Raw genomic sequence first — 26,792 nt, forward strand, 5'->3', positions numbered from 1 at the left:
TTGGCTCTTTGGGGCATTTGCAAACAATGACATTATGCTGACGTTTATTAATCGCATTTGCGAAATTAATGTCGTGACATTTTCCGTTTAATGTAGTTGTAATAAATAAAGGCCCCATTTACCCATAGACCAACAGAAAGGCTCAATAAACACGTTTGGCATAAAAAATCAATACAATGGTCGAAAAGACAGGCGGCAGACACCACAGATAGCTGGTGCTGTCACTGCTCCAGATTACGTAATTCTGATTTGCATATAACGAATGAGTCAAACGGCGGCTACTTTATTCATACAACAATTTAGAAATAATTTATGTAATACAAAAATTAAGCGATTGTTACAAATTACTATAAAAAAAAATAAAAATAAAAAAGAGACAACTTTACCCCAGATGGGACTCGAACCCACAATCCCCGGCTTAGGAGGCCGATGCCTTATCCATTAGGCCACTGGGGCGTGTTGTACCCCTTTGACAGAACGTTATTAAAAAGCTCAAGTCCGCTAAGAATAAACAGAATAAGAACGATGAGAGTTAAAGTTTAATTTCTATTGCTCGAATGTAATAGTGTGTCAAAACAACTGTTAAAACATCATGTGTTATAGAGAAACAACTAAATAAGCAAACATATTTATATGAATACTTATTTGGGTGATATTTACTCGGTCGCACAAGTGTTTTTTCTTGATAGGCATATGTTGCTGATAGTGGTTTTCAAATGCTTAAGAAGGAACAGTTTTTACAAATTCTAAAAATCCCATTGTGTGTTTCTGTTAGTTAATGGCTGCAATACATCGTCATAGGGAACTATATATTTCTACCCCATAACGTATTCATAAAATAAACACAATTTATTTTTTCATCACAATATACCCATTGCATGTGTTGAAGCTGCCTGACTCATACATGCGTGCCGTCAGCTCATACCAGCAGTTTGCCGGCGGCTAAATCAAGCCCCAGTGGCCTAATGGATAAGGCATCGGCCTTCTAAGCCGGGGATTGTGGGTTCGAGTCCCATCTTGTGGTACAGTTCGGTATTTTTTTTTTTACTTTCAATTTTATTCTAAAAGTTGGGTAAATATTATTATTTTAGTACATTATTCGTAATATTAAATGTTTGCTGTACTTTCGATCATTAAGATTTTATATACGCTAAATGAATTTCTGCATTTTATGAAAATGATAAGAATGTTTAGAATTTCCCATGGGCGTCGGTGAAAGTGGATAACTATTTCGCAAGCTATTGGCAGCGCTCCATCAAGTCAGATTATCGGTACGCCGCTCCCAACTGTCCGCCCACAAGCCGTAAGAAAACCAGGCAATCTCGTCACAGCAGTTGACATTTCGCTGTGCCACTTCCACTTAATTTAACAACTTTACGAGCGCCAGCCAATGTCTTCTAATATCGTTTTCAGGCATTTTCATCCCGGCTCTTAAATGGCAATCAACTTTGTGATGAGTTGTCAAAAAAGCCGCCGCTTGGCGCTTAGGTGGATGCACCGCCAGTGGGTGTGGTTTGGGCCGGAATGAAATCCATCCACTTTAAAAGTTTGCCAAAAATTGCGGCTCATAATTTCACTTTCGCTATCTGAAATATGCATGGTCGTAAAATTTGCCAACGCCGTCCAAATGGCCACCCTGGGAGCCAAGGATGCACAGGCATCGCCGGTATGGGATGCGATGGGATGGGAATGGGAGATTGGGTCTTGGGGAGGTGCCACGATGGTTAGATGGAAGCTTCGGGCATAAGCATTAAAATTGCATACAGGCTGGGAGGGCGAAAAAATACTAAAAAATAAAACTGTGCCTCGCATAGTTTCATTTGCTTTACGATTCAGCGAAACTTTGGCTGAGGATGCACACAAGTTAGGACGGGGAGGGGGATTGGAGTGGGATAAGGCGGTCTCATCATTAATGTAAATTCATTGTTGCATGTTGCACGATGGGTGGGGAAGCGGTGGTGCGAGGGGTGCTCCACTGCCTGCATTATAACAATTCATACTGCATTTTTGATACGAATTCAACTTTCCCACGTACGCATAATCCATTAAGTTGAATGTGGAAGGCTTTCGAAAGCGAAACACCCTGTGATTATGATTGCAATGCTTAGTCAGATGAACTTAATACTAACTATGGTTATGACCTAGTAATAGTAAAATGTATCGCTGATTATTGAATATTCAGATTAAACTAATAACTCTTAATTGAAAGGTCATGCTCCAAAATTAAAAGCTTTTTGGCCAAAAGTTATAGACATTTGAATTTGAAGCAGTAGTCAAATGTGAAATTAATTAAGTTGGTTACATTTTAAAACGCTGCTGGTATTACGTACCCACTGGTTGCAAGGATTCCCGCAGCTGGGAAAAATTCATTTCGCCCAACATGCCGCACCTCAGTGTAAAAACTTTTTCGCTGAATTAATGGCAAGGGTACTTTAGCACCCCGTGGAAAGTAGGCCAAAGTCCGGGCTATATGGTATATAGGACGGGGTAACTAAACGAAATGGAATGGGCGAAGTGGGGCTAAGGGGCATTCCGTAAGGTTTATGGAATGCTCCGCAGATTGCATTTGTTGCATTTTACTTAATTGAAAAAGGCCAGCAATGCGGAGGAAGGCCGTAAAAGGACAATATCGCTGTCCCTAGCCCTCTATGGGCCGCCTGTGCACTTCATAAAGCTGACAGGGCCCGGATCGGTGCGGGCTGGCTATAAAAGAACATGACCAAAGAAGCGCCTCTCTCGAGGAGGCGAGCACCGCAAACACACCAAAATAGACCGCCAACGGACCGCCACAAACGGGCAACAAGAAGCACAAAAGCAACTGCAACAAGCAACAGCCAACAAGCCTAAGCCAACCAACAGCAAACAAACAACGAGCGGCAAAAATTATCTACTCAGATTATGTCGAGATTAATTACATACGCTGAGCGCCATTGTCTTGTCAATAAATTGTCGTTGTCGTCGACGTCGCCTGGCATCGTGTGGCTTTAAGATAAGACGGCCCCCGACGACTACCGAAATGTTAACTGGCTTTTCTTTTCCACTCTTTATATTTTTTGCCATTTTTTTTTTGGCTGATGCTGTCAAAATTGGTTGCTCAACCCGGGAGTTGCTGCAGTGCAGCCAAGCCCCTCGTCCTCGGCTAATTAATTTAGAAATGTTGCCAGCATCAGCGCGACGAGCCCACCAAAGGGAGCGCCATATCCACTTGGTCCACCGTTAGCGGGCAAATAATAATGAAATGATATAGGTTTAATCCGGCGATAAGCATCGTGCCGCATCTCTCTAAGCCAAAGTGCTCGCCAAGTGCGCGTAAATTAATTGGCCAGAAAGCGAGGGCTATCCTATGCATATATATGTATGTATATATGCAGTTCCCATCTCAGAAGAGCGCCGACCAAGTTTATGGGGCTCGGATGTGGCTTCGACTTTGGCCAAGGGGCACTGACGTTAAATTTAGTGCATGCTAGGCGCCGAATGGCCAATGTAAATTTCGAAAGGCTATGCCGTCTTGGCCCGGACTCGAATCTACCGACCATCGGGGGCTAAGAGCGGACGACTGATGGCCCACGAGCATGGGCAGGGCTAATTAGAATGGATAACACGATATTGGCATCTCTGCACCTGGAAAATACTGCCCAGCATAACTCCAGATGAGTGTTTGCCCATGTAGCAGATGCGATTCGAGATTGCAGAGCGTGGAAAATATGGCTTTTCATTCGAAATATATACAAATGGTACTAATAAAATCTATATGTGTATTATTAAAATTGATTACTAATCCAGCTGAAAGAATCTATGATTAGTAGTCGAATAGCTTAGCCTACTAAAGATCCAAAACACCCTTCGCATCAAGCATGGCTAATAATTTTGTGGCACTTTTCAACACCCTTTCGTTGGCATAGATGGATTTCTGGAATCGAATGCCCTCTTCGGTATCTTTGTAGACACTTGAGAAGTCTGAGCTCACTTCAGTACCGTCGTATATTATAACGGGCTTGAAGAGATGGGCCAACAGACCTTTTTGAAAAGAAAAAGGGTTTAGTATAGGCTTTATGGATTGGCTCTAGACACTTACACATGAATCGACGACTTTCGAACTGTTTCTGGAACTCCTGGAGGCTGGGAAAAATGCCCTTATAGGACAGAGTATCCAGGTTTGTTTTGAGGTCGCTATAGTATTTCTCAACAAGTTCGGATTCCATGTCCTGAACTTCATCCCGCACTGAAACGGTGAAGAATAAATGCAAGTCGTTTGTAGGGGATGTGAAGTTGCTGAATTGAAAGTCTATGGCTACGGCTGATTGAGGATTACTCGCATCATCATACTGATACATAAAGTTGGTGGTCCAGCAATCACCATGATTCAAGGTCAACAGTTCTTGTTCTCCGACCTCAAAGGTCCTAGCTCCATAATCCATGATTTTTTCATGCAACTTTTCTAATTTATTACCGTAATTTTTCTTTAAAGCTGGTTGTCCATTTATAATCCTTATAAAAGCCGATAAAACACCTTTGTACACCTCCGTGTAACCATTTTTGTCTCGCGAAAAGAAGTGAGTATATAGACTCGTGGTCAGGAGTTCGGCATGGCGCTGTTTCACGATAATGGATGCTGCATGGAACTTGGCCAACACTTCCAAAGTAAATTTTTATGAGCCAGATCCAGCTGCTTCACTCGATCTGCATTCACGTAGTTATACTGTGCCAGATCTTCCAATATCATTGTGCTATATTCCCGGTCTACAAAAATCGTATCTGCAGTGAACTTTCCGGTAAGGGCAACTTCTTGAAGAAGTTCATTCATCTTCGGCAGGATAAACTCGTACATATCCATTTCCCGGTTATACACATCATACTCCAAAAATACCTTCGCCTGGGGAACACCTTCCGATAGGGCTTCCTTGATAATGTAGGTTCTATTTTGAAATATTCCATCGCCCTGCTGAATGTCCACGTGAATACGGGTCATGAGGCTCATGTAGTTCTGACCTTTTTCAGTTGCTGGCTTGGACCAGACTTTGAGGACCTTCAGCTGATCATCCTTGTAGTAAGCCCTCAGTTTCGGCTGCAAATACTCTGCGGTAAGCCAATTGGGTAACATTGTTTACGTGGTGCAGTCTCTCCTACTTCTAACGCTTTATCTCGGGCAGCGTTCTTTTATATGGAAAGCAAGTTAGTTCTTATCAGTCTAAACTAAAACCTCGATTAGATTTTAAATACACATTGTGTGTTATCTCTCTCTAAGTGAAATTTCAGTTTTGCACTGCTTAAATTGCTAGCTCATATCGCCCAATGCACACTTAAAGGTTTTATTAGCTGAATGATTTTCATATTGGGGTCTTTCATGAAATAATAGTAGAAAAAGATACTTTATAGGGTACCCAAATCCAAACTCTGCAGGTCTGTTATTTACCATTTAGTTTTTGATTTTATATGGATCCTACTAGTCGATTTTTATCGTCTATATTTTAATGCTAATTTATTAGTAAGCTTATAGCGACTCGTATGAGCCTTAAAGTAAATGTTTATTCAGGATAGGTATGAGTGCACTTCACACATCCGCTCTGTAGGCCTGGCAATATTAATTGGATAAACAAATATTTACTGCCACATTAGTCATCATTAATAACACATGCTCTGGGAAATTGGGCTGGACTACTCCTTAACTCTGCATGACCGAGTGCACTTCTGCCCCACGCCGACCGCATCTAATTATTTATAATTAAAGTTCCTGGTTTGTCTGTGCTTCGGTCAAATGAATACATTATACAATTGAGAGTTTACTTTAAACAGCAAGGACACAAGCCAGTGGATAACATGCAAAATGGGTATAGATGACGACTACCAAGTGAAAGTTACCAGGTTTACTCTATGCTGTTTGCCTACGGCAAAGTTGCCAGAAGCTGTGCATATTGAAATACCATTACTTGGAAAATCATTGCGAAAGTGCATCCGAGATGTTGTTAGTTGGATGTTGATGTTTGGTGCACTGAGAAGGATATCCTATCTACTTGTATCTCGCTTAGTGTTTTTGAAAGTCAATGCAAGGATATTAAACCATACATAAAGGACGCGAAAAGTAAGCATGCACTTAGTGTTAATTTATACTATTCAATTCTTAATACTTTTATGAAAAATTTGATATAATTTGCTGCTGTGCCATCTGTGGGCAGTGATTCAAAGTTTTTGGGCTTTCAAGCTATTTGCGAGCCACGCACTTGATCCACACACAAACACCCGCAAACGCAAGGTAATTTCCCAGGCGGGTAACGGTACTTTAGCGGCTGTGACGCCATTTTGCCGGCGGCCATTTCTCGTCTGCCATCGCGTGCCGCCTGAATAATTGATGCCACCAAGGGCTGTGATGGGTTAAGGACTGATCCAGGAACGGAGTCGCTATTAATGAGTTCCCACCGCCTATATGCATAATGTATAAAATATATATGGCACTGCCAATGGCTCAGCACACCACCCGCGTCGCAGTTGACAAATAAGCGCTTAAGTAATTTGCTACCGTTTGCCAACGAAAAGGGGGGAAACTTCACAAGTGAATATTAAATAAATTTTCCAGTTATTGCCTGAGTCTGTGCTCCAACGGCCTCATCGGGTTAACCGAAGACTGCCGACGAGTGCTGCATTCAACTTGTAATTAATGTCAAATATTTACACATTTGCCGGAGATCAAAGGTCTGCCAGCAAGTCTCGCAGCAGCGAGGCTAATTAAATGAGTATTTATATTTAAATTACACAAAACTACTTAAAGGCTTTACCCTTGAGCCCGGAGGCTGATGAAGTGGATTGGATGGCACTGGGCGAGTTTTCACCTAAGCACAGCTGGTGGCAGTGAAAGTATTTCGCTTTCAAGCGGGGCGAAAAATCAACCCTTTGGTGGCTAACACATACTGCCACTTAATTAGCTTCATTGCTATATAGCAAGTTATTTAAATAAGTTTAAGTACAACTAAACATAAATGATAGCGAATGATACTTACAATTGATAAACAGAAGCTTAGTTTTAAGATCTTGGTAACCTGCACATTTTGATATAATACAGCCTTAAGCAAAGTGGCTTGGTTGTTACCGCTTAGTTAAATATCCAAACTTATCCCTTTCACTTGCTGCTCATGCCGAAAACTTTCCCAGAATATGCACAAAGTTAAAAGGTGAACCTGCCGCGTCCTTCACCCTTCACCGGCAATTTGTCGCACAATTTAGCGTGGCATTCAATTTGGTTCGAACTGGGGAACTCGCTCGTCAAAGGCTTTTAGCTTGTTAGCGCGGCACTCAATTGGAGGCATTCAAATGTCGACCTGGCAGCAGAGGGATAAGGCTGCAGGGGGGTTAAGGGTTTGCATGCGAGCTGCTGCAATTTGAAAATGCAGTGGCGCCCTAGTGGAGACAAGAACCCGTAGAGCAACCAGTTCCAAGTTCGTGTGTGCTGATATTCGGCATACGTCATGTGGGAAATGCGTGTGTGCAGTGCAATCTTGGTTTTTCCGGGAAACCAGGGTCCGTGTCCGTGTCTGGCTCTCGGCTCCTGCTCTCGGGTCTCCGTTTTCCGTTTTCCATTTCTCCGGCACTGTTGCGGCTCTGTTAGCCGGCCACCGTAGGCGGAAATGTTACGGCGCACACACGAAATGCATTTTGTAACCCAATTTCCTACTTCCCTTGTCTTTTCGGCAGCCGCACCACCCACTGCACCAACACCCACTGGGCACCCATCCGCCCGCTGAGAGACGTGAGCACGTCGGAGAGTGAGCGGAAATGAGCTTGGCCGGAAAATTAACCCACACGGCTCTCTCGCACACATGGAAGCTTTTCCACACATGCTCGAATCGGAAAATTCCGAGCTACTTCTTCGAGCTTTCCGGAGCTTTTTGCATTACCATTCTGACAGCTTTGCGCCCTACCTGCCCTCCGCCGCTCTTTTGTGTAGCACAAAAGAGTATATTTTATTTGAAAACAAATAAGTTACATAAAAAAAAAATAAATTTTTAAGTGTTCGCTTTAATCTTATTAAATTATTAATTAAAACAGATTATAACAATTCATACTTCTTAGTATATAAATTGATCAACGAAACCACCATAAATAATCCTAATATAAAGTAGTGTATACAAAAGTCGACAAATATATCTACATATTTTTCTGTGTTTTTATTTCTGTTTGCGATTTTCCTCATTTAACGCCGTCGCGCAGCTGTTTTGACCAGGTGACGTATTGTAATGCCGCCACCAGTCGTGTTGCCACTTTGATTGATTGGGTAATGAAGTTATTAGATGGGTGTGATTGTCAGGCCGTGCGAGATTTCGATTTCGAGTGTGGCAGCGGCGAATTAAGTGCCTCATTAGATTGTTATGATAGGTGTGTGGCTTCCATTGTGGGCGGGACTGCAATACTCAGAATGCAATTAATATGCAAACGAACGTGTGATTGAGTCGTATTCTTGAGTTTTTCCCATAGAGGCTTATTAGAAGCCAATTCTACTGGCAATAAAGGGAAAGATCGAAGATATTCGACTTTGAATACATTCTTTTATAGACTTGTGTTAGTTATACCATTAGGTATTTTAGTGTTATGTTATTGTAATATTTGTCTCTTTAAAGGTAAATTTGCCATACAAAATAAGTAGGTCGCTTTCGAATTCGGCTTATATAAAGTAGACAACCCATTACCACTGATGTGGATCGCTTTCCCGTACGTATGCAATCCAATTCCGCAGTGGAATATATGATAACAGCTACGGCCGCTTGTCACTAATGCTGACAAGGTCACATTGTCAACGTCACTGCGCGTGCGTAAACCAATAAAATTTGTCCAAAACGGCCAAGACAATAGCCAAATAAACAAAGGCTAAGCGAGGGGCTACTGGCGGATAGAGCGGCGGTAATGGGGCAGCTACATACTCGTATAGCCGCAGCTAAACTGGCTTTAATGATTCAATTCCAAATATGGGTGTCAATAAGTTAACAGACAGACAATGTTGCACTTGCCGCGGCCAAATGCGCGGTCTTGGCCAAAAGCCAAAGGAGGAGCAGATCTGGAATTGGCTGTGGTGGACCCAGACCCAGACATTGCCGCAGAAATTATGAAATGCATTTAATTTTGTTGCACACTTTTTGTGCGGTCCGGCGGATTCAGCTGCAAAGCTCCGCAGCTCTTTGGGTCTTTGGAAAATCTATAAAAATTCCATTGACCATAATTTAAGCCGTTGGCATTGGACTTGGACTTGGTCTTGGCCGTGGTCCTGGTCTCTACTGCTGACTGTTTAAGGAAGCAAATGTTTCCGTGCAGCTGCCAACTGGTTGACAACTTGTGTGGACCTGTGTTTTATGTGGCATCGGATGCTGCAGTCGGGCTTATATATATTGCAATCTGTCCACAATCATGTCACATCGTTCTGCAACTGGTTCTGCCAGAGATCTCGCTCCAATCCGGCCCAATCCTGGCTATCTAATGAGCTTCGAGGGCGTTGCAACTTTAAGGGGCCCTCTCATATAAAAAGGTTTATTGCTGGCAAATGGAACGGAGACTAGGGCTGGCTACCCATAAATCTCAAGTGAATGCCGGTCGAGGATGCATAAAACTTCTGACATTAAGAGCCAGACGCCCGCGCTTAAGTCCAGCAGGACATCAAAAGTTGCTCCTGGCTGGCTGTAAACAAATAAACAACAAGCTGCATAACAACTGGCCAAGTTTGCCGCCAAACAAAAGCCAAGGAGCTGAAAAAAAATAACAAAAAATTGTAACGCAGTCAACAAGGACACTGTCATAACTTTTTTAATGTCCTGGACAGGGGCGGTCGCACAGCTGACAGTAGATAAATTCTAAGCAAGCAACTTTTGCAGCCAACTTGCACTGACATTTCTCTCTTGGCCATGTTGCACTCTGACAAATCGCAAAGTGCTCCCGAGTCAGCCAAAATGGCGAGGCAAAACAGGGACAGGGTCCAAAAAAAAAAAAAAAGCATAACAGTTGGCCAAAAAACTGCTTTGCCTCGCTTAAGATTTCTTTTGTCTTTCTTGCGAATCCCATAAATCTCCCCGAGCTACTTAATTTTTTACTACGAACTGCATATAACTTTGGAATCATTCTGTAGTAGATTTTATTTGGTTACTGCCACCGCAGCGACGAGGAGAATGTATTGCCTAACCCCATGAAATTGACGGTTGACACAGTTGGCCAACTTTGACAGCAAACACAGCCGACCAAAATTGAACTGAGCCTGATGTTTGGCTGAACTGAATTGCCAGTTGCATAATTGATTTCTTTTGTCTGTACTTAGAATTGACTTTATTGGGTTCGCTTAAATATTACCAGTTCCCCATGAGTGGGAATGGGTTGAGTGGGGTTTTTCAGATAGTTCAATTCCGAAAAAAACGTATAAAGTAATTTTTGCAATTATAGGACAAGAAATTCCACTCAAAAATTGATTAGCAATTTAGTACCTTGGTCTATTTACATTTCATTACATGTTCCTGTACCTCGTTTGCCAATCAAATTTCTATTTAATATTTGTTTTTCCCATTCGATTCCGGTGAGTAAAGAGCATTAAATTTATCTAAATGCCTGCACTTATTTATTTTGTATAATAACTCAATAATTTTGAATTGGCAGACTAATTAAAAATTAAAAATGAATCGACTGAATCGACTGTGGGTTACTTAATTAACAGTTTGATTGATTGAACTTATTGTATTAATGAAATAATCGTGTCAGTCCAGGCAGTATGCCATGAATGGACGACACCACCTATTTTAACCTGGAAACTCAACTCATGGAATTGTTTTCGACCAAAAATCACGCACGCAATAATTACAAAATGCGGACACCAGTATGCAAATGCCCATATTTGTATTTATATATTTTAATTACGGAAACAAATATTGTGGCTAGCTTATTATTTTGCACTTTGTGCTGCGCCAGCAAAATGCGGGAATGAAATAGCAAAGCTGTCAACTAAAGCTAGGATTTGCATTTCAATTTAAATATTGTGCGTGGCAATCCGTCAAACAAGGCTAAAAGAGGTCGAAAAACTGTCACCAGCTGGCCATATTTTATATTAGTTATTTAATGCCTTATAAGAGAGTATTAAAGGTAAATATGGCAAAGAGCAACAAGTTCATTATAGATGGTATTAAGGGGTTGAGGAGTGATAGTGTTAGAACTCAATTGAAGGTGGTATTTTGATTTATCCATAGTATCATATCATATTTCATGTATCATATAATAGTATGTTATTTTGGACACATTGGCTGTTTTCATATTATTTTTTATAAGCATCTTTACTCTTTGCCAATTAAGAACATCAGTTTTTTCAAAGCCTGAAAGATTCCATCAATTTTGACGGGCATCCAGACGCTTTCCGCCTTCCCTTTATTGGTGCCAAAGATCTTCGAGTTATTTAAGCAGGAATGGCGAGCGAGAACACCTGATCAGGGCTATAAAGATGCTGTCGGGATGTTGTCATTAGCATCGAAATGAAATAAAATATAATTTATTATCAGCTGGTTGTCACATCGACGCACGGAGCGGTCGCCTTGCCAATTGGGTGTCGATGCGAAATTATTAATTTTCTTGCATTGCTCGTCGGCCCTTTCCCCTTTCCACTTTTCCCCTGCCAACGCTGCCGCCTATCTGCTGGCCAGATTTTCCTTTCCAGGATGGCGTGTGAATGCGACAGTGAGTGTGGAATGCGTTTGCCTTGGGTTTTCTCTTCTTCGGACGCATCATTACGATAACAATCGCAGCTAAACGGCAGCCGACCGTCTCGGTCTTCATTTAAGATTCCTGGCGTTGCTTAATAATGCAAGATTCATGTCGATATGTCAAGGCGTTTGCGCGCAATCGATCATTTTGGCGGGAGAGGCGGCCCAAGGAGTCAGTCGCCTGCTCTGAAGACCAGTCGTCCAGAGGACCTGGGCCAGCAGATCCAACAGCACCAAGACACTCACCATTCACCAGAGCGACTTGTCCTTGTTTGACATAATGTCGCCAGATTAACAGCGTCGATAAACCAGCGGACAGTTGTTTAGTCGAAGGCATTATCTTGGCAGAGTTGGCAATTTTATGGGCCGGCTTATTACACGATTTGGTCACGGCTAACAATACATCACGCAGCAGCAGTGATAGCGATAAGGATGCGGTACAGAGCCACCGAGACCAGGTCACAGACGAAACTTATCAATTAAGCAGTTGGTGCTCTCTCATTACACGATCGCTACTGTCAAATATCCCATAATTTATAGTACTCGACGATCGTTCCAGCCAGCGATCAATCGAGCATCGAGCATCGTGCATCGAGTATGTCAACCGATCGACGAGGAACATTGATTTATGCCAGCCCGTTCAGCACCACTTTTTGTGGCAAGCGGACAGAGTTGTCATAAGGACAACTGCAGAAATCGAACATCTTGCTGCCGCGGACACATCCCTTTTGCAGCGTTTTATAGTTATTTTATGATAATTCATCCGCTCAAAAGTATCTCCAAATGCAGCCCACTCCAAGGGATCTACGCTTTGAGCATGTCTATTTCCCATCGATCATCAGCTGCTGCGATTAATTCTCCGAATATTTATTGAACATTCTCATTGTTATGCGGCGCTGGTGTCTCAAATGTATATATATATATATTTTGAGAACAAAAGCGATATTATCGAGGTGTCAAAACATAATTGTGGACGCGCTGTTTTGAATGGGGCTATTCCCATATTTCTTCTTGTATATTCTGATAGCTGGGGGGACACTTCATATTCAATTGGAAATATTTCAGGTTGAATCCCAGGTAATTACCATGCGATTGTGTGATGGGTATACCAAACACTGGAATCGAACACACTCGGTTTTTTGATTTCGATATCAACTGGTTGTTAAGAATCCAACGGTGTACAGTTTTTAAAGTACTGAAATTAAGTATACCTTTAAAATTGAAATGTATGAATCAATAACGTTGATCACGATTTTCTCGACCATTATTGGTGAATGGATTTCATAAACGTTTAAAATAAATAACTCCAAAAGAGCACTGATTAACATGACTAGAAACACAAGTCTGATAATGAGTTCTGTGAATATTATTTATGGTTTCGAGACCACCTCCTTCTTAATGCCAAACAGTTTAGTAGTTCATTTAATAGCTTGTGCTTTGTAGCATACACCCTATTACTACAAATAAGTCTCATTAATTTCGCGAGTGATAAAAAATATAAAAATAGTTTTCTCGTGCTGCCTGGAAAGTTGGAAGAAATATGGCACATTTATGAAAAACTCTAACTAGCTGGAATGGCCGCCATAAATCAAGGTCATGAAAACGATCCAGTGAAATGAGTGCTACCCACTCTGATTACATTTTCAATCTAACTCGACTTAGCCCAAGTGCCCATTAAATGTCATTTGCAAAGCGCCAAACATTTTTCGGTTAAATCATTTCTGGTGGCAATCTGGTAGTGTTTCGCATATAAATTCACACATAAACATTTGCAGCTCGCTTAGCCGCTGACAAGGCACAATTCATATATGAATGAATATGCTCGTATGTGGCATAAATTTCAACGCGTTCGGCGGGGCGTGGCACTTAGGGGGCCACAATCTCAGCTTCTCGGCCGACATTTATTATGTTTCAAACAAAGGCTCCAAAGTAAAAAACGATTGCAATATGGCTCATGTGAAACGCCGGTCGACAGACTTCTACTTTTTGCTCCGCACCAACTGCTGGCGACAATTGCAAATGAAATATAATTTTAATATTTTATAGAAATTCTGGCACACACACAGCCTTAGAATTTCCAACTGCTGGCATTACGAATGCCAGTTGGATTTCAACTCTTTGAACATTCGTTTATATTTTTTGGGTCTATGACAAGTATTCGTTTTGTTATTTTTGGTAATTTATGATGGAAATTAATATGCACCCATGGCTGCCTTTTTGGGTAGGGCAAATCGCAGGCTGACGCGAGTGATTAGTGAATAAATGTGTAAATTATGCAAACGATACATATTAATACGCCAATGATACGCCTCAGAAATTTGTCAGCACGTCGCAGTTTTGACACTTGGCTAAAGAGGTGACAGAACTGAGCTCAGCTCACGTTTGAAAACGAAAATCGGGGTTATGGTTAAGCAACTTCTGAAATCGATAATGTTGAAAGTCTTAATAGGTGATTAAAATATCTGAATATAGTTGGCGGTCTCTTTGATAGAAACAATAGAATTTGTAACTGCATTCTTACTACATAAAGTTAAATTATATCAGAAAAGTCATCTTTAGGTTTTACCCCGTCTAGCAGCCCATTTCGATTAAAACTCGGATTCAATTATGTTTGCTTTGAAGTGCACTTCAATGGAAATCAAATTACCCATCGCATGGGCTATCGCAAATGTTTATCCCAAGTCTTCATTCATCAACTCGATGAATGGCTCAGCAAATGGGTTATTCATTGCTCGGGCTTGGCCAAGAAGCAGTTCCACCTGATTGGCATATGTTATTGGAGCGATTAACTGTTCGTTTACCCTAGATAATGGGGGCCATAAATTTGCAGTCTATTCGAGACCAAATGGCAGGCGGCTTAGCTCACTTTCACTTTGCGAGTCTTTTCGGAAAATGCCAAATGGCCAAAACAGACGATTTTCATTTTCAATCAGCACCACGAGTACATACAAAAAACCACCAGCACTGTGGGCCAAAACGGGAGGCACCTGATCAGATGCCCATTAGTCGACACCTGCCAACGTTTTGAGCGTTTCTTAACACGTCAATGGAGCTTGGGCGATCAATTAATTTGACATGCAAGCGGGTCTCAAATCGACTCGACTCGACTCAATCAAATGGAAAAGGGTAACGAAAGCCGAACGGCCAATAAAATGCTGGGCCGACTTAGCCATATAAATCCTTTCACTTTCCAGCCAGACCGCAGCAAATAAATCTGTATCTGCCAGGGGCTCCGAATGGAGCGGGAGCTCTGTAGATCTGAGCAGGCGATTACCGCACTCGTCTGATGATGATGATGACGATGGCTGGGCACGTCGGGAAAACGCGGAAAATGCGGGAGGGAAATGGGGGGAAATCGGCGGATCACCAGGCGGATCAATCAAATGCCAGGCAATTTTCGGTAGCAAATAAATTGGGATTTCAGGCGAAAAGCACGCAACCTAAAAATGCAGCTGATAAATCGATAGGTATTCAATTAAACTGTGCGCTTGGTCAAAAATAAACAACCGGGCTAGTTCATAATTGTATTTGCCAATTGCATTTTCAATAATTTTTCCGCGGTAAGTGTGTGCAGCATTTTTGTGCGTTTCGGGCCCATGTGGGTCAACGCGGCGAATGCGCAATTTCCTTCAAATCATGGCTACATGGTACATGGCATTTGAGATAGGCATTTATATGTTATTGCCCCACAGTCCGGTTCTGGTTTTTGTCAGTTGATCGCTGTGCGGACAGCAACATTTGTAAAACATTTTAATAACCATTGACAATAACAATAATGGCAATGTTGCAGCTGCTGGGGAATTGAATTTTGATTTGATTTGTTGCCGTTCCAGATACAAAAACTATTAAATAAAATGGGATTTGGCCAGACAATGCCCGAGCTCAGGTGAACCGTATAAGCACGCTCATCATTAAAACGTAATCTAAACTCATACTTGAACCGTGAGCACGCCCATCCTGGAGTAGCTCATTAGCCTTTCAGATAACCTGGTTCTTAACTCAAAACTTGTGCCACTTGATAATGTTACGAAAATGTTTTATTACTTCCACCTATGCCAACAATTAACATAAGAATTTCGACTGCTACGCAAACTGCAGGGAGAAGTTTCCGCCAGACAAACGAAACTTCAACAAACCAGACACGCACGACCAGGAATACCCATATGAACATATATATGTAGAAGATATATATCTTGCCAAAGTGGCGTGCTATCCTGCCTGCCTTCTGTGGCTTGGCTATCATTTACATACGCATCTGTCGGGCTTTCTCTGCTGACTTCCGCCAGCATGCAAAGAACGCTTTTCAATTTCCTATCCGCTTGCGGAAAATTTGTCAAGAAACACAATGCCAGAGGACCCTTTCGAAGGAGTTTGAAGTTACAACATTTTGCGGATTCCTGCTTCTCGAGTGCCTGCCTCACTTTGTGGGCCTCATTAACTTGACTTTGCAGGTGGCTGCAGGTGCGTGCTGAGGCGAGCCCACAAAGCTACAGCGTTTGGGCCATTGCCAATCAATTTGCATCCAATCAATAATTGCAACTTCAATTAGGCAAACAAAAACTCTGATTTTTCCCTCGGCTAAAAATTGCCAATTACCAGGCCACCGAGTTGGGGCAATTGGACGATTAATGCGAAAATTTTAATTGGCCTAACTGACGAATATTTAACGAGTCGATTTTTGAGCTGCAACTGTAACTTATGTGGATAAATTCTGTATGGATCTGCAACTAAGGTGGGTCACAGAGGAAAACCGAACAGATTCAAGTCGAATAGGGGTTGCCCTCAACAATATTTATCTGTACATTTCATCATAACATTTAAAGTGAATATATTTCCGAGAACTTCAAAAAGAGTCAATAAACTGATAGGCATATCAAAATTGCCAAGCATAGAATAATTAATCAAATTAGCAATTATAAGCTTTATAATATTTTAACACAAATTTAATAAGTATCTTAACTGTATCTCCTTGGCCATCTCAACTTATAGGACAGTCATTACACAAATGTCATTACACAAATCAAGTTTATAGGCTGTAAACAAGAATATCCCCGTCACGATTCCGCTCTGACAAATCAACTGAGAAAAGTTAATGCCTCGGTCGGAAAATATCGATGGCAAGCTGCAACCCCCAAACAAACATTTTTATGGCCTGCAGCATAATGGAAAAACCGTTGATGAAAAACAAAAGCAGCAACAGCCAAGTGGACTTTTGTTTCGGGCCAAAAGAGTGCTCCAAGCTGGCTTTTGTGCCGGCCTGGTATTTTTATTTGTATTTGCGCTAGTTATAATTGGCATTTTAGAACGTCAAGGTTTCGGGCACAGCTCTGGGTTCAGAGTCGTTTCTCGTGTTTCCCTGCATTTCCATTTGAGTGTGCAAATTTTTGCACAATTCCATATACCTAGACTAGACGGTCTGTCATTGTTTGCTATTTCTATTTGCCATTTGTTTTCATTGGCTTGGCGAACGAGTGCAATTTTATTTCTTCTATTTTTTGGGTGGTCCCCGGGGTCTTGGCTGGGGTTAAACGGCAATATTGCGGCAAATGGATATGCAACTGGGGCGTGGTCGCCGCAATTTGCATTGCATTATGTAATTAGACAAAGCGAACAGTCTCTTGGTCGGTTGGTCGGTTGGTCGGTGGATAATGGGTCTTTCATTATGTCTGCAGCAGTCCGCCAAGGAATCCCGTGGCCAAGACAGTCCAAGTCGGTTCATCGCGGCGTCGGCATCTCTTTTATATCGCCACATGTGCTTCGATCCGCACGCAGGTCTCGGTGCCTCCTCTTGGCCCCACTCTTAACCCACTGTGTCCTGTGGCCATGCATCATAATCAGCGGCGTTGATGGGCCGCAGCGGCTGCTACACTGCGCGAAGCGGGCACTCAGTTAACACCTTTCAGCATTTATGAAGGCCTCAAATGGCCGCTCTCTATGATTTCTTACTTTGCCGGGCCGACTTCAAGCTGTGCCGTAGCCACGGCATTTCAGCCATCGTTGGCCGTTTTCCCGAAGGCAGAAGCGTCGCGCATGCGCACGTTGCGATCGCGATCGCAGTCGGAGAAGTCCAGAGACCAGAGATCTGGACTCAGTTGGATGTTGGTGGTGACCATGGTGAAGTAGAGACACTCTTACTTGGACACTTCAATAACCCAGCGCGTCACTTTGGAATCTTTAGATACTTATTCCGAGTTGGTTTTTAACTGCATTACTGCATTTAAAGCTTCGTTTTAGTTTACATTCCTCAATTAATATATTTTACCAATCCATTTTATTCCATAGGCAAATTTTCGCCTCATAAAGGTAGCCGTCTATGTAGACAGATAATAGTTTGGCTAAGGGTATATGATGGTAAAGGCCATAAACTGCAGTTTATGTTGGTGTTGGCTGCTCCCCCGTCGCAGCCACTTGCATCCCACATTCATGGCCCACGTCCACATCTTGGCCACGTTTTCGCTTCAAGTTCAAGGCGTTTGAACTCTTGACATTTGGCAGGCAGCGCTCGTCTAGTCGGCCGCGAGAGTTGCCTGGGTTACCTCCTAAATGTAACAACTCGATTAGCGCGAAACATTCAGCCGCCGGCTCAATGCGAACTGGAGCGTTAGAGTCCTCGCCTACCGGATTGGTTGACCAGGGACTTACGGGGCGTACCAGTACCACCACGAGTATCTGCATCTGAATCTGCCGAGAGGAGGCTTAGCATTAACGGCACGTTCACGTCGAGTTGGCACTTTTCTCTCGCTCTAATTGGCCTGCCGAGGCCTGAGCCATCGCGGCCGAAACGAAGTGAGCCAGCTCAGATTTTACTGCATATTGGACGCGATCCCTGTCCGCTCCACACCGCTCCCATCCCGATCCCGATCCCTTCAATATGTGCCATTTACCGTTGTGATGCGCTTATGACGCTCGAGTCCGGTGCCCCAGTGGAGTGCCGGAGCCACCCAAAATGCACAGCCACAATCCAAATTCCGGAATTGACGCAAATACACAGGAAAATTGGTTTGCATTCTGTTTTCTATATTCAGTACATATCTGGTGTTTTCGGTTTATAGGGAGAACTGCTAGGAAAAACTTCTGCATATCATGAGTCACCTCTTTACTTCAAGCTAAAGAACACAGTGGGGAAATCAGATTTAAAGATGTTAAACAATAATTTGTGAGGTGTTTCTGGTCCGGAATTTTTTCCACTGTCCCTCAGCCAACTGCCGTTGGCTGGTTTGAATTGTTCACGTGGCTGATTGCTGCACTCGGCCAAATAACAGGATTACATTGCGACCCTCATGTTAGTTGGCGCTTACTCGGCTTTCCAACTTTCCAGCAACCGGCAAAACAAGTGGGCGAAAGCCTATTGTATGCGAGTTGTGGTGGCGGGGCACGCAGGAAATGGCAAATAAAAATCCCTTTTGCATACGTGCGGTTCCTGCTCCTGTGAAGTGGCGACTCCTCGAGCGGACAGTGGCAGGAATATTTCGCTGAAATGCCAAGTTCTTCCTAGCATTGACTTCATCGATAACTTTTCCACAAACTACATAGTTCAATATTTAATTAAATGCACCAGCTAAACATTGTCAATGCCATATGTAACACCGTATTTGTTGTGAATGGTGTTGCCACATGATAGTTGTGCACCTGCGATTGTAATACTGGTAGCTGGATCACTGCAAATGGAAACCAAAAGAGGGTGGAAGCTCCACCTACACCAGGAAGCCCCTCAGGAGGGGCTAATTGCTTGGGCTTAAACCGGTGGACAGAGGACAGAGGACCACTTCATCAACTGGAGTAGTTGCCGGTGCAGATCGGCGGGTACTAAGTTATGATGGCCAACGTCCCCGGTGCGGACTAATTTCGTAAACGTTGCCAATCAACGTCGGGACAGGACGTGGCCAGCAGTAGCCTGGAAAGCCATTTGCAAATTAACTTGGGGCTAGACTATACAGCATCTAAATTGTATTTAAACCCGTTGACTGCCTGACTTGCTGGCTAGCTGGCTGGCTGGCCGGGCAGCGAATTAAATCACGTACTAGATTAAAAATTGCCCATGAAATTATTAATTTTTCAGCAGCCGAGGGAGCTGGGCAAACTGGTATTGCCACGTCCCATACCTTTGTCACTTCATAAATCGCCTGGCAGTGCTGAAATTGGAGCCCGCATGAGGGGAGAAATATTTATGCAATTGTCAGCAGGTCTCAAGCTGCGCCCCATTTCAATAAAAATCAATCAGGGAAATTTATAGAACACCAGTCACCCACTGGACAGCTGTTTAACACCACCTTTGAGGTTCGCTGGGGATCGCTCTGGCCCACTGCAATCCCACCGAAGAAGGCGTGACTCCTTACGCCTGTCACCGAGTAGGTGTTATATAATGCATTCAAAAGACGCCAAGAAACAAAGGCCGCCAACTTCGGATAGCTTGTCTTTCGCAGCGGGTGGTTCCCAGAACTGAGTCACGGGCACAGTGCCTCGGCGAAACCCCTTTGCTGCACACAATTTTTGTATATTCGCAAATATTTATTTATATTCATATCTGCCGAATGCACATTGGAAGCTTGTCACAGGCGTGCAGCCGCACAGATATTGATTTATCTTATTTTCCTGGCTCTGCAATTGACAACCCACTGCAAACGGGCATTTATTGTTCGCCAACTGCACTTTCTGGGTGGTGGGGCACTTTGGGCGGTGCTCGGTGGGGCAAGAGATTCACGGCGGCACTTGATAACGCATAATTGGTTTAAGACTGGGGCAATATTAACACGGCAGAAGGGAAGCCATCGAAATGAAAGCATGTTAAGGAAGCAGGTTGCCATAATTAAGTCCCCAAGTAAAAATACGTAAAATTATTATGTCGCGCCAGTAATATTATTTGTGTCGCTATGATAATTTATTACTGGCAAATAAATAGTTTCTTAAATGCAATGCATAAGCAAGAATTATCGAAATACCTTCGGCTATTAAAAGAATACCTAACTGGTGGAAACGAGTTTAATGATAACTGGTCGCGCGCACTTTTAATTGAATAAACAACGATCATAAAGTCATTTAATTATCATATGGCCATTATGGCCCCCCATCATGATATGGCCAGTCGTGTCAGCAATAAGTCTCCGTGGCATTACACTCACATCGCCGATCGCCACGGACAATGCATTGAGGTATTAATATCGTTTTATGGCCAACGCTGAAAACAATAAAAAATTTGTCAAATTGCCACTGTGCGCGACGACAATTGCTGCTATTTAATGCGATTGGCAAATTGCATTTCCAATTACGAATAACCGGATAACGGGTGTGGCCCAGACTCCCGCGTACTGTTGTTGGCCCATTGATCTGGCAATCACCTCAGCCGGGGATACGGCTTCAATGGATGGCCAATAATCCTTTTTAAAATGGCTCTTATTTCGGGTTTTGGGTCCTGACCCGTCCGGCAAAAAAAAAAGGATGTTCTTTTGCTTGCCGAGCGCATAATGAAAACATTCCACAAACCAATTCAATATTTCCGCTGCGAAGGCGAAAATCCAAAATGTTTTTGCCCCGGGCGCCATGAACAGCGTTTTATCTTTCATTTTCAATTTACGAAAATTTTGGGCAAATGGCCGTTGTGCGTTTATCCAGCACATCAAGAGTCCGCTGTTTCAGGCTCCTCATCTAAAATGCACATGATAGGGGTGCCCCTCATGTTTGGAATTCGTTATCAATGCGGCCCACTGTCCGGTTAAGGGGTTCCCCATCCATAATGGCCAGCCGGTCGGGCATAAATTGTTAAAGGGCGGTGATAAAAATCGAGCCCACAGCAAACGACCCACTATTAATTAGAGCAGCCTCCGACTCTGCGACTCAAATTATGGCACAACAAATGGCCAGCAAATGTGATAGCGCCAGCTGGCAATGGAAAACGGCCCGGTGCCAACTGACTGACCCACCGCCACCCACAAAATGACACACACAGCAGCTCCGAGATGCAGATGGAGGCCTCATTCTACCACCACTCGTCGGCGGCCAATGCGACGGGAAAATGACGCAGAGCTGCGGACACCTAGAGAAACAATTGCAACTGGTTTGCGGAAAATCGTTTTTTTTGGGGGATACTCTGATACGGGGTATATTTGTAAAACAGAAAACTTTAACTGAATTTAATACTAATACTACCTAGCCTTTTTGCTACAAACATTCCTAATAACAATGTAAACATAAAATCCCTAAAAATAGTGTAATGTATCCAATTTGTTTTTTTATATTAAAACGCATTTTAGGTTTGATTTACCTTTAAAGAGTATTTGCTAAAAGACCCACTTACATTTCGCCCATTAAAACCGTTTGTTGTGCGACTTTCAATTTCATATTGCAGTCCCATATCATGGATCCCTCCGTGGTCTGGACTCCGTAATTAAACTGCAGTCCACGCCCAGTGCGAGTAGTTTCGTGGACCACGCTGTGACCCATTTAAAGTGGCTGTTTTGTTTCGTTTTCGATTTATCAGGCTCCTTGCCCGCTGCTCTTTGCCGGGTTTGTCACTCGAAGCCCGGCCAAGCAATTTGCATATCAGTTGTCTTGACCCGAGTCTTACAGCGATAGGCATGGAACGACATTTCACGTCTATCGCTGCCCGGTTACCAACTGACTGCCCATTGCCGTTCGAGCCGCCCATATTTTGGCCCAAGTTTATTGTCCGCCCGCTTGCCTGCCCCAAAGAGACTAGGACGGAATTGCGGACAGACAGCCGGCTGAAAAGCGCTAAATGAAAACGGCAAGACTGCAGATGGAGAGCGGAATTGATGGCGGTTTAGATGGTATGCATAATTGCAGAATTTTTGGCCAAGGAATGGGGGATATAGGGTTTGGATTATAAGTATCACATCAGTTTGAGCTTAAGCAAAAATGTGAGATTTTTAAATATAACGAAATTAAATAGTTTCCATCCAAACATGGACGCTTTTATGTGCTCTGAGATTTCACACGTTGCACAGATTTCAATAACTATTGTGTGCCCCAAGTGCATTCGTTTTCGCTGCAGCATTCCAGCGACTTGGAGTCAGCTCATTTTTCTTGTCAACAGGCAAGCGACAAAGTAGCAGCAGCAGAAATGCAAGAGAGACTGCCTCATTGTCGGTTTTGCAGCTTTGACACATAATTCTCGGTTACATAAATCGCATAACTGTGTCATGTCCGAACCCAGTGGGCCAAAGTCCTTGGCCAAGCTTCGCACGCAACTGGCGGCAGTTGATTCTGGCCGATATGTTGGTGCTGATGCTGATTCCTATGCTGATTCCAATGGCCGGGGCACGTAGCTCGTTGCGCGTGACTGAAATGCGTGTAACACTTTGGATGCCGCTTGCTTTTTGTGATATACAGATTTCTGTTTTTGTTTTTTTTTTTTAGGTGGCTTATTCTTTTTGATTTTGCGAAATCCCGCCGCGAAAATGCCAAGCTGACATTCAGCTCGCGAGTCGCGGTGACCTGGCCCTGAGATTGAGTGCTCCGCAGAGAACTGCACTTTCTTCGAGCATTGGCCTTTGGCTTTTATTATGCTAATTTTATACCCCATTGTTTCGGGGCACGCATATCACTTTATTACGGGAGATGGATGCGGATCTGGCCACTGAAGAAGGTCTCTCATTTGCATGGCGGCTTCTGCCATTTTTGGTCAGCACACAGCTAAGAGCCAAGAGCCAAGATCCCAGCTCCCAGCCTCGACTGTATGCAAATGCGCTTTTTGTTTGTCGGTCGGTTTGTCGGACTCGAGCAGTAAGTCAAATCACAACGACCCCGGAGGAGTGGACTTCCAGGATAAGGGTAAGTTTGGAGCTGCCTTTGTGCTGTCAGCGGCGAGGGCAATCATCAATAAAGCAGGTTCGCCGGAGAGATTGGACGGGGCTGCGTTTTTGGCCATTCGATTGGGATGAGGATTGGGCCGGGCCAGCACCACATGGCCCACAAAACAATGTTGAAATCAAAAGCAAAACCATTAGCACAAAACCCACGACAGTAACAGGAACAGCAAGCGCTTGAAACAATCGTTCAAAAAGTTAAGTCGAAGGATGTATGCCCTCAAAAAGCTTAAGGCCAAGAAAGGTATAACTATAATTATCAAATAACATGGATTATTTAGTTAAATTATCACTCGAATTTTTCCGTGCTTTTCTACTTTTAGATAACGAAAATGTGTTTCCAGTAGCTGCATGTATTTAATTTCTTATAAAATATTGTAACCAATAAGTAATCAATTAAATAAGACAGATGTTATGTTAAGTCAGTCTTTATTTTATAGGGTATCTGTTGGGAGTGGCAGAGAGGGGCAGAATGAGGGAGAGAGTACAAAACTTTACATACTTTGGCGGCAATTCCGAACATTTGTTTTCATTCAGAGGAAAAGCTGCATTGAAAAGCGTACCGAAAAGCAAAGCCAGGCCAAACAAACCAAAGTGATTGATGTCGTTGTGCGCTGTGTGCCAATAAATTATCAAGCAAAATTGTTGGACGGACAAGCAGACCGATCGACCATATGCTCGACTGGTCGAGTTAATGATTTGGCAATAACTTAACATTCGGAGGCCCCGAAACATTTAAGTGGCAAGCGGAAAATTGCACAGCGAATTCCTCGACGTTGCATGCCGCACACTTATGACTAATGCGACTCCCAGTTTCCAAGTCCAATTCCCAACTACGAAATCCCAGCTCCAAATCGAAATCCAAGTGGAACCCCAGGCAATTACAAGTTGCTGTGGTAACAGTAACAGCAACAACTACAAATCAATTAAAAGCTTGCCATGCTTTTCTTCGTCTTTCAACGCCCACCAGGCCTAACTTTGAGTTCAAAGTGTTCACAGGAAAAGTCTCGCCGGCTTTTCCATCGGCAGAATTATACGATTTACGATGGCGATGGGGCGACAATTGTCTCTGTTTTTCCCTCCGTGGCGAAAGGTGCGCCTGCGCAATTTTCCCCAACATCCACACAACACTGACACGAATCCCAATTGCCTGGTGTCTGCCTATTCGAGAGTTGCCACACAGCAAATTTTTGGATAATATTTGATGATCGTTAAGAAGAGTTAATTAAAAATGATTGTGAGATATAGCAAAAATCTTCCCTGACATTAATACTTAACTTAACCATGGATTGATCGGATGCATTTAATAGTAAAGACCCATATCTCTTGGTTTCCCTTTATAGAAACACCTATTGAAGGAAACCAACAAGTTCCTAAATAGTTTAATATTATTTTAAAAATATCGTTTTTTATAGTTCTCAGTGTATTATGTTTCACTCATGTGTTGTTGGTTGCATGTCGTCGATGCTGAATTTTTCCGTTACTTTCTCGCCCCGTTCGCCACATCCGCTTGGCTCTTTAGTCCCGACTGTCAGTTCGCCCAAATTGCGTATGGGATGGTCTAGGATTGGGATTGGATTGGACTGGATAAAAGGTGCCAGCCAGAAGTCGGTGCCTGAGATGTGGCCGAGACTCCTGCTCCGGCTGCAATCTATGTATGTGCATCTTAATTGTCAGCTGCGGTCTGTGTTAGTGGGTAACTGGGCACACAAGCGGGATTGTCAGCACAGGGACCCAGTTTACTACCTTGGGATGGCACAGTCACAACAGGAGGAGCAACAGCAAAGCGACAATTTAGTTGTGGCTTAGTTCATGAGCTGTCATTAATCGAGACAGCAATGATATAGTGCCAAGATATTGCCCTCCAGCCAATTACAGATCAATACAAGCGAGAATCGGGAAATACAAATTTTTGACTCTCAACTTTCGCACTGTGCTGCACCCTGGGAATGGGGCTAAATGAATATTAGAAATTGTCACTGAAATAAGCAAGTGGAAAGGCAGTCTCAAGTTTATTCAGGCTACTACAAGTAGTAGTATACCTTTTCAAAATGTACCACAATATTCTGTAACCCCTCCCTCTGCCATAGTGATGTGAACATCTGAGTTAAACTCCATTTATTTCAGCCCTAACTTGTCTTAAACCAACTGCATCGCAATGTTGCATGTCGCTGAGCAGCTGCAACTTAAAGTTTAACTGAAACTTCACTCTTGATGCAATTTGCGTCCTGCCCCCCGAAACTCCGACAACAGCAATAAGTGAGCTGAAACTGGACAATGGCTCAAGTCCCGTGTGACGTGGTGTGATGGCTTTTGTGTATTGGCCAGTTAAGACATGTCACTGGTCAGTGGGCACGCCCCTTAAGCCCGCCGGCCCCCGAAAGAGTCGCGCTCTGGAAATTTCACGCATCAGTCGCCGGCAACATGGCAACTCAAAAAGAGGGGGAAACCGTGGTAGGCAGTCAGCCTCACACTTGTGCAATTAGAACGCCATTAAAGGGGCTCTCACATCGCTATAAGCACGAACATATGTATATGGTATACCTGGGGTACCTGGTGTACCTGGTAAACCTGGCAACGCCCCCATTATTCACTCTTTGACTGCCCCGCTAAATGGAGATCGATGGCTGAGCGTGGTCTCATTAATCAAATGACAAGTAAGCCCAAATGCGAATGCACCTCCGACTGAAACTGCAACTGCGACGCCTCTCGGCCTCTTTTGGCCAAATTAAAGGTGCGCGCATGCGCGAGCGCTTTCGAATTGAATCGAATCACCAAAGCGGAAACATAATGGCTCCCGATTCCAACACTTTCCGATCAATAATCAGGCTTGTACAGCAGTGTACGGAGAAAAATAAGTCGTTCTTATCGAAATGTATCTCAGAAATCTCATTTAGGTATTATTTCATCATCAAAGTTAGTTCATATTTGTAAGTTAATAATCAATATAGGTATACGAAATATTTTTCTGTGCACTTTGGTATCACACGAGCAGAAGAAATCGCCATCAGCGATAAGTGCATTTCACTTGCAGTGGGTTGTTTGGCGCGGCCATGGTAAGTGAGGAAAATTTTTCGAAAATGAATGACCCACGGGCAGGACTTCTTAGCCTGGCCTAATTAAATCCCTGGTAGCACCACACCCCTGAGTTTCAACCTGACCATTACCGGGGCGTCGTTGAGCTGGCATTTACGCAGAATTCCTGCTGAGCTCCAATGCCTTTCGCCTAGGGAATATTCCGTCTGCAGCAGATCCATTAATT

At 43.3% G+C, this 26,792-nt stretch overlaps 1 protein-coding gene and 1 non-coding gene across 2 annotated transcripts; both read right to left on the bottom strand.

Moving 5' to 3' along the window:
* Positions 1-383: 383 nt before the first annotated feature.
* Trnar-ccu lies at positions 384-456 on the bottom strand. Its single transcript has one exon. It is a non-coding gene; the product is annotated as a tRNA-Arg (tRNA).
* A 3,367-nt stretch (positions 457-3,823) lies between these two features.
* Positions 3,824-5,116, bottom strand: LOC6610021. The gene is given in 3 exon segments (XM_002034603.2): positions 3,824-4,017; positions 4,076-4,651; positions 4,654-5,116. Coding segments are annotated over 3 exon segments (1,218 nt in total). The 5' UTR covers positions 5,102-5,116.
* Positions 5,117-26,792: the final 21,676 nt, after the last annotated feature.

Source organism: Drosophila sechellia, chromosome 2R (genome assembly GCF_004382195.2).
Source record: "Drosophila sechellia strain sech25 chromosome 2R, ASM438219v1, whole genome shotgun sequence".
Classification (NCBI taxonomy): Eukaryota; Metazoa; Arthropoda; class Insecta; order Diptera; family Drosophilidae; genus Drosophila; species Drosophila sechellia.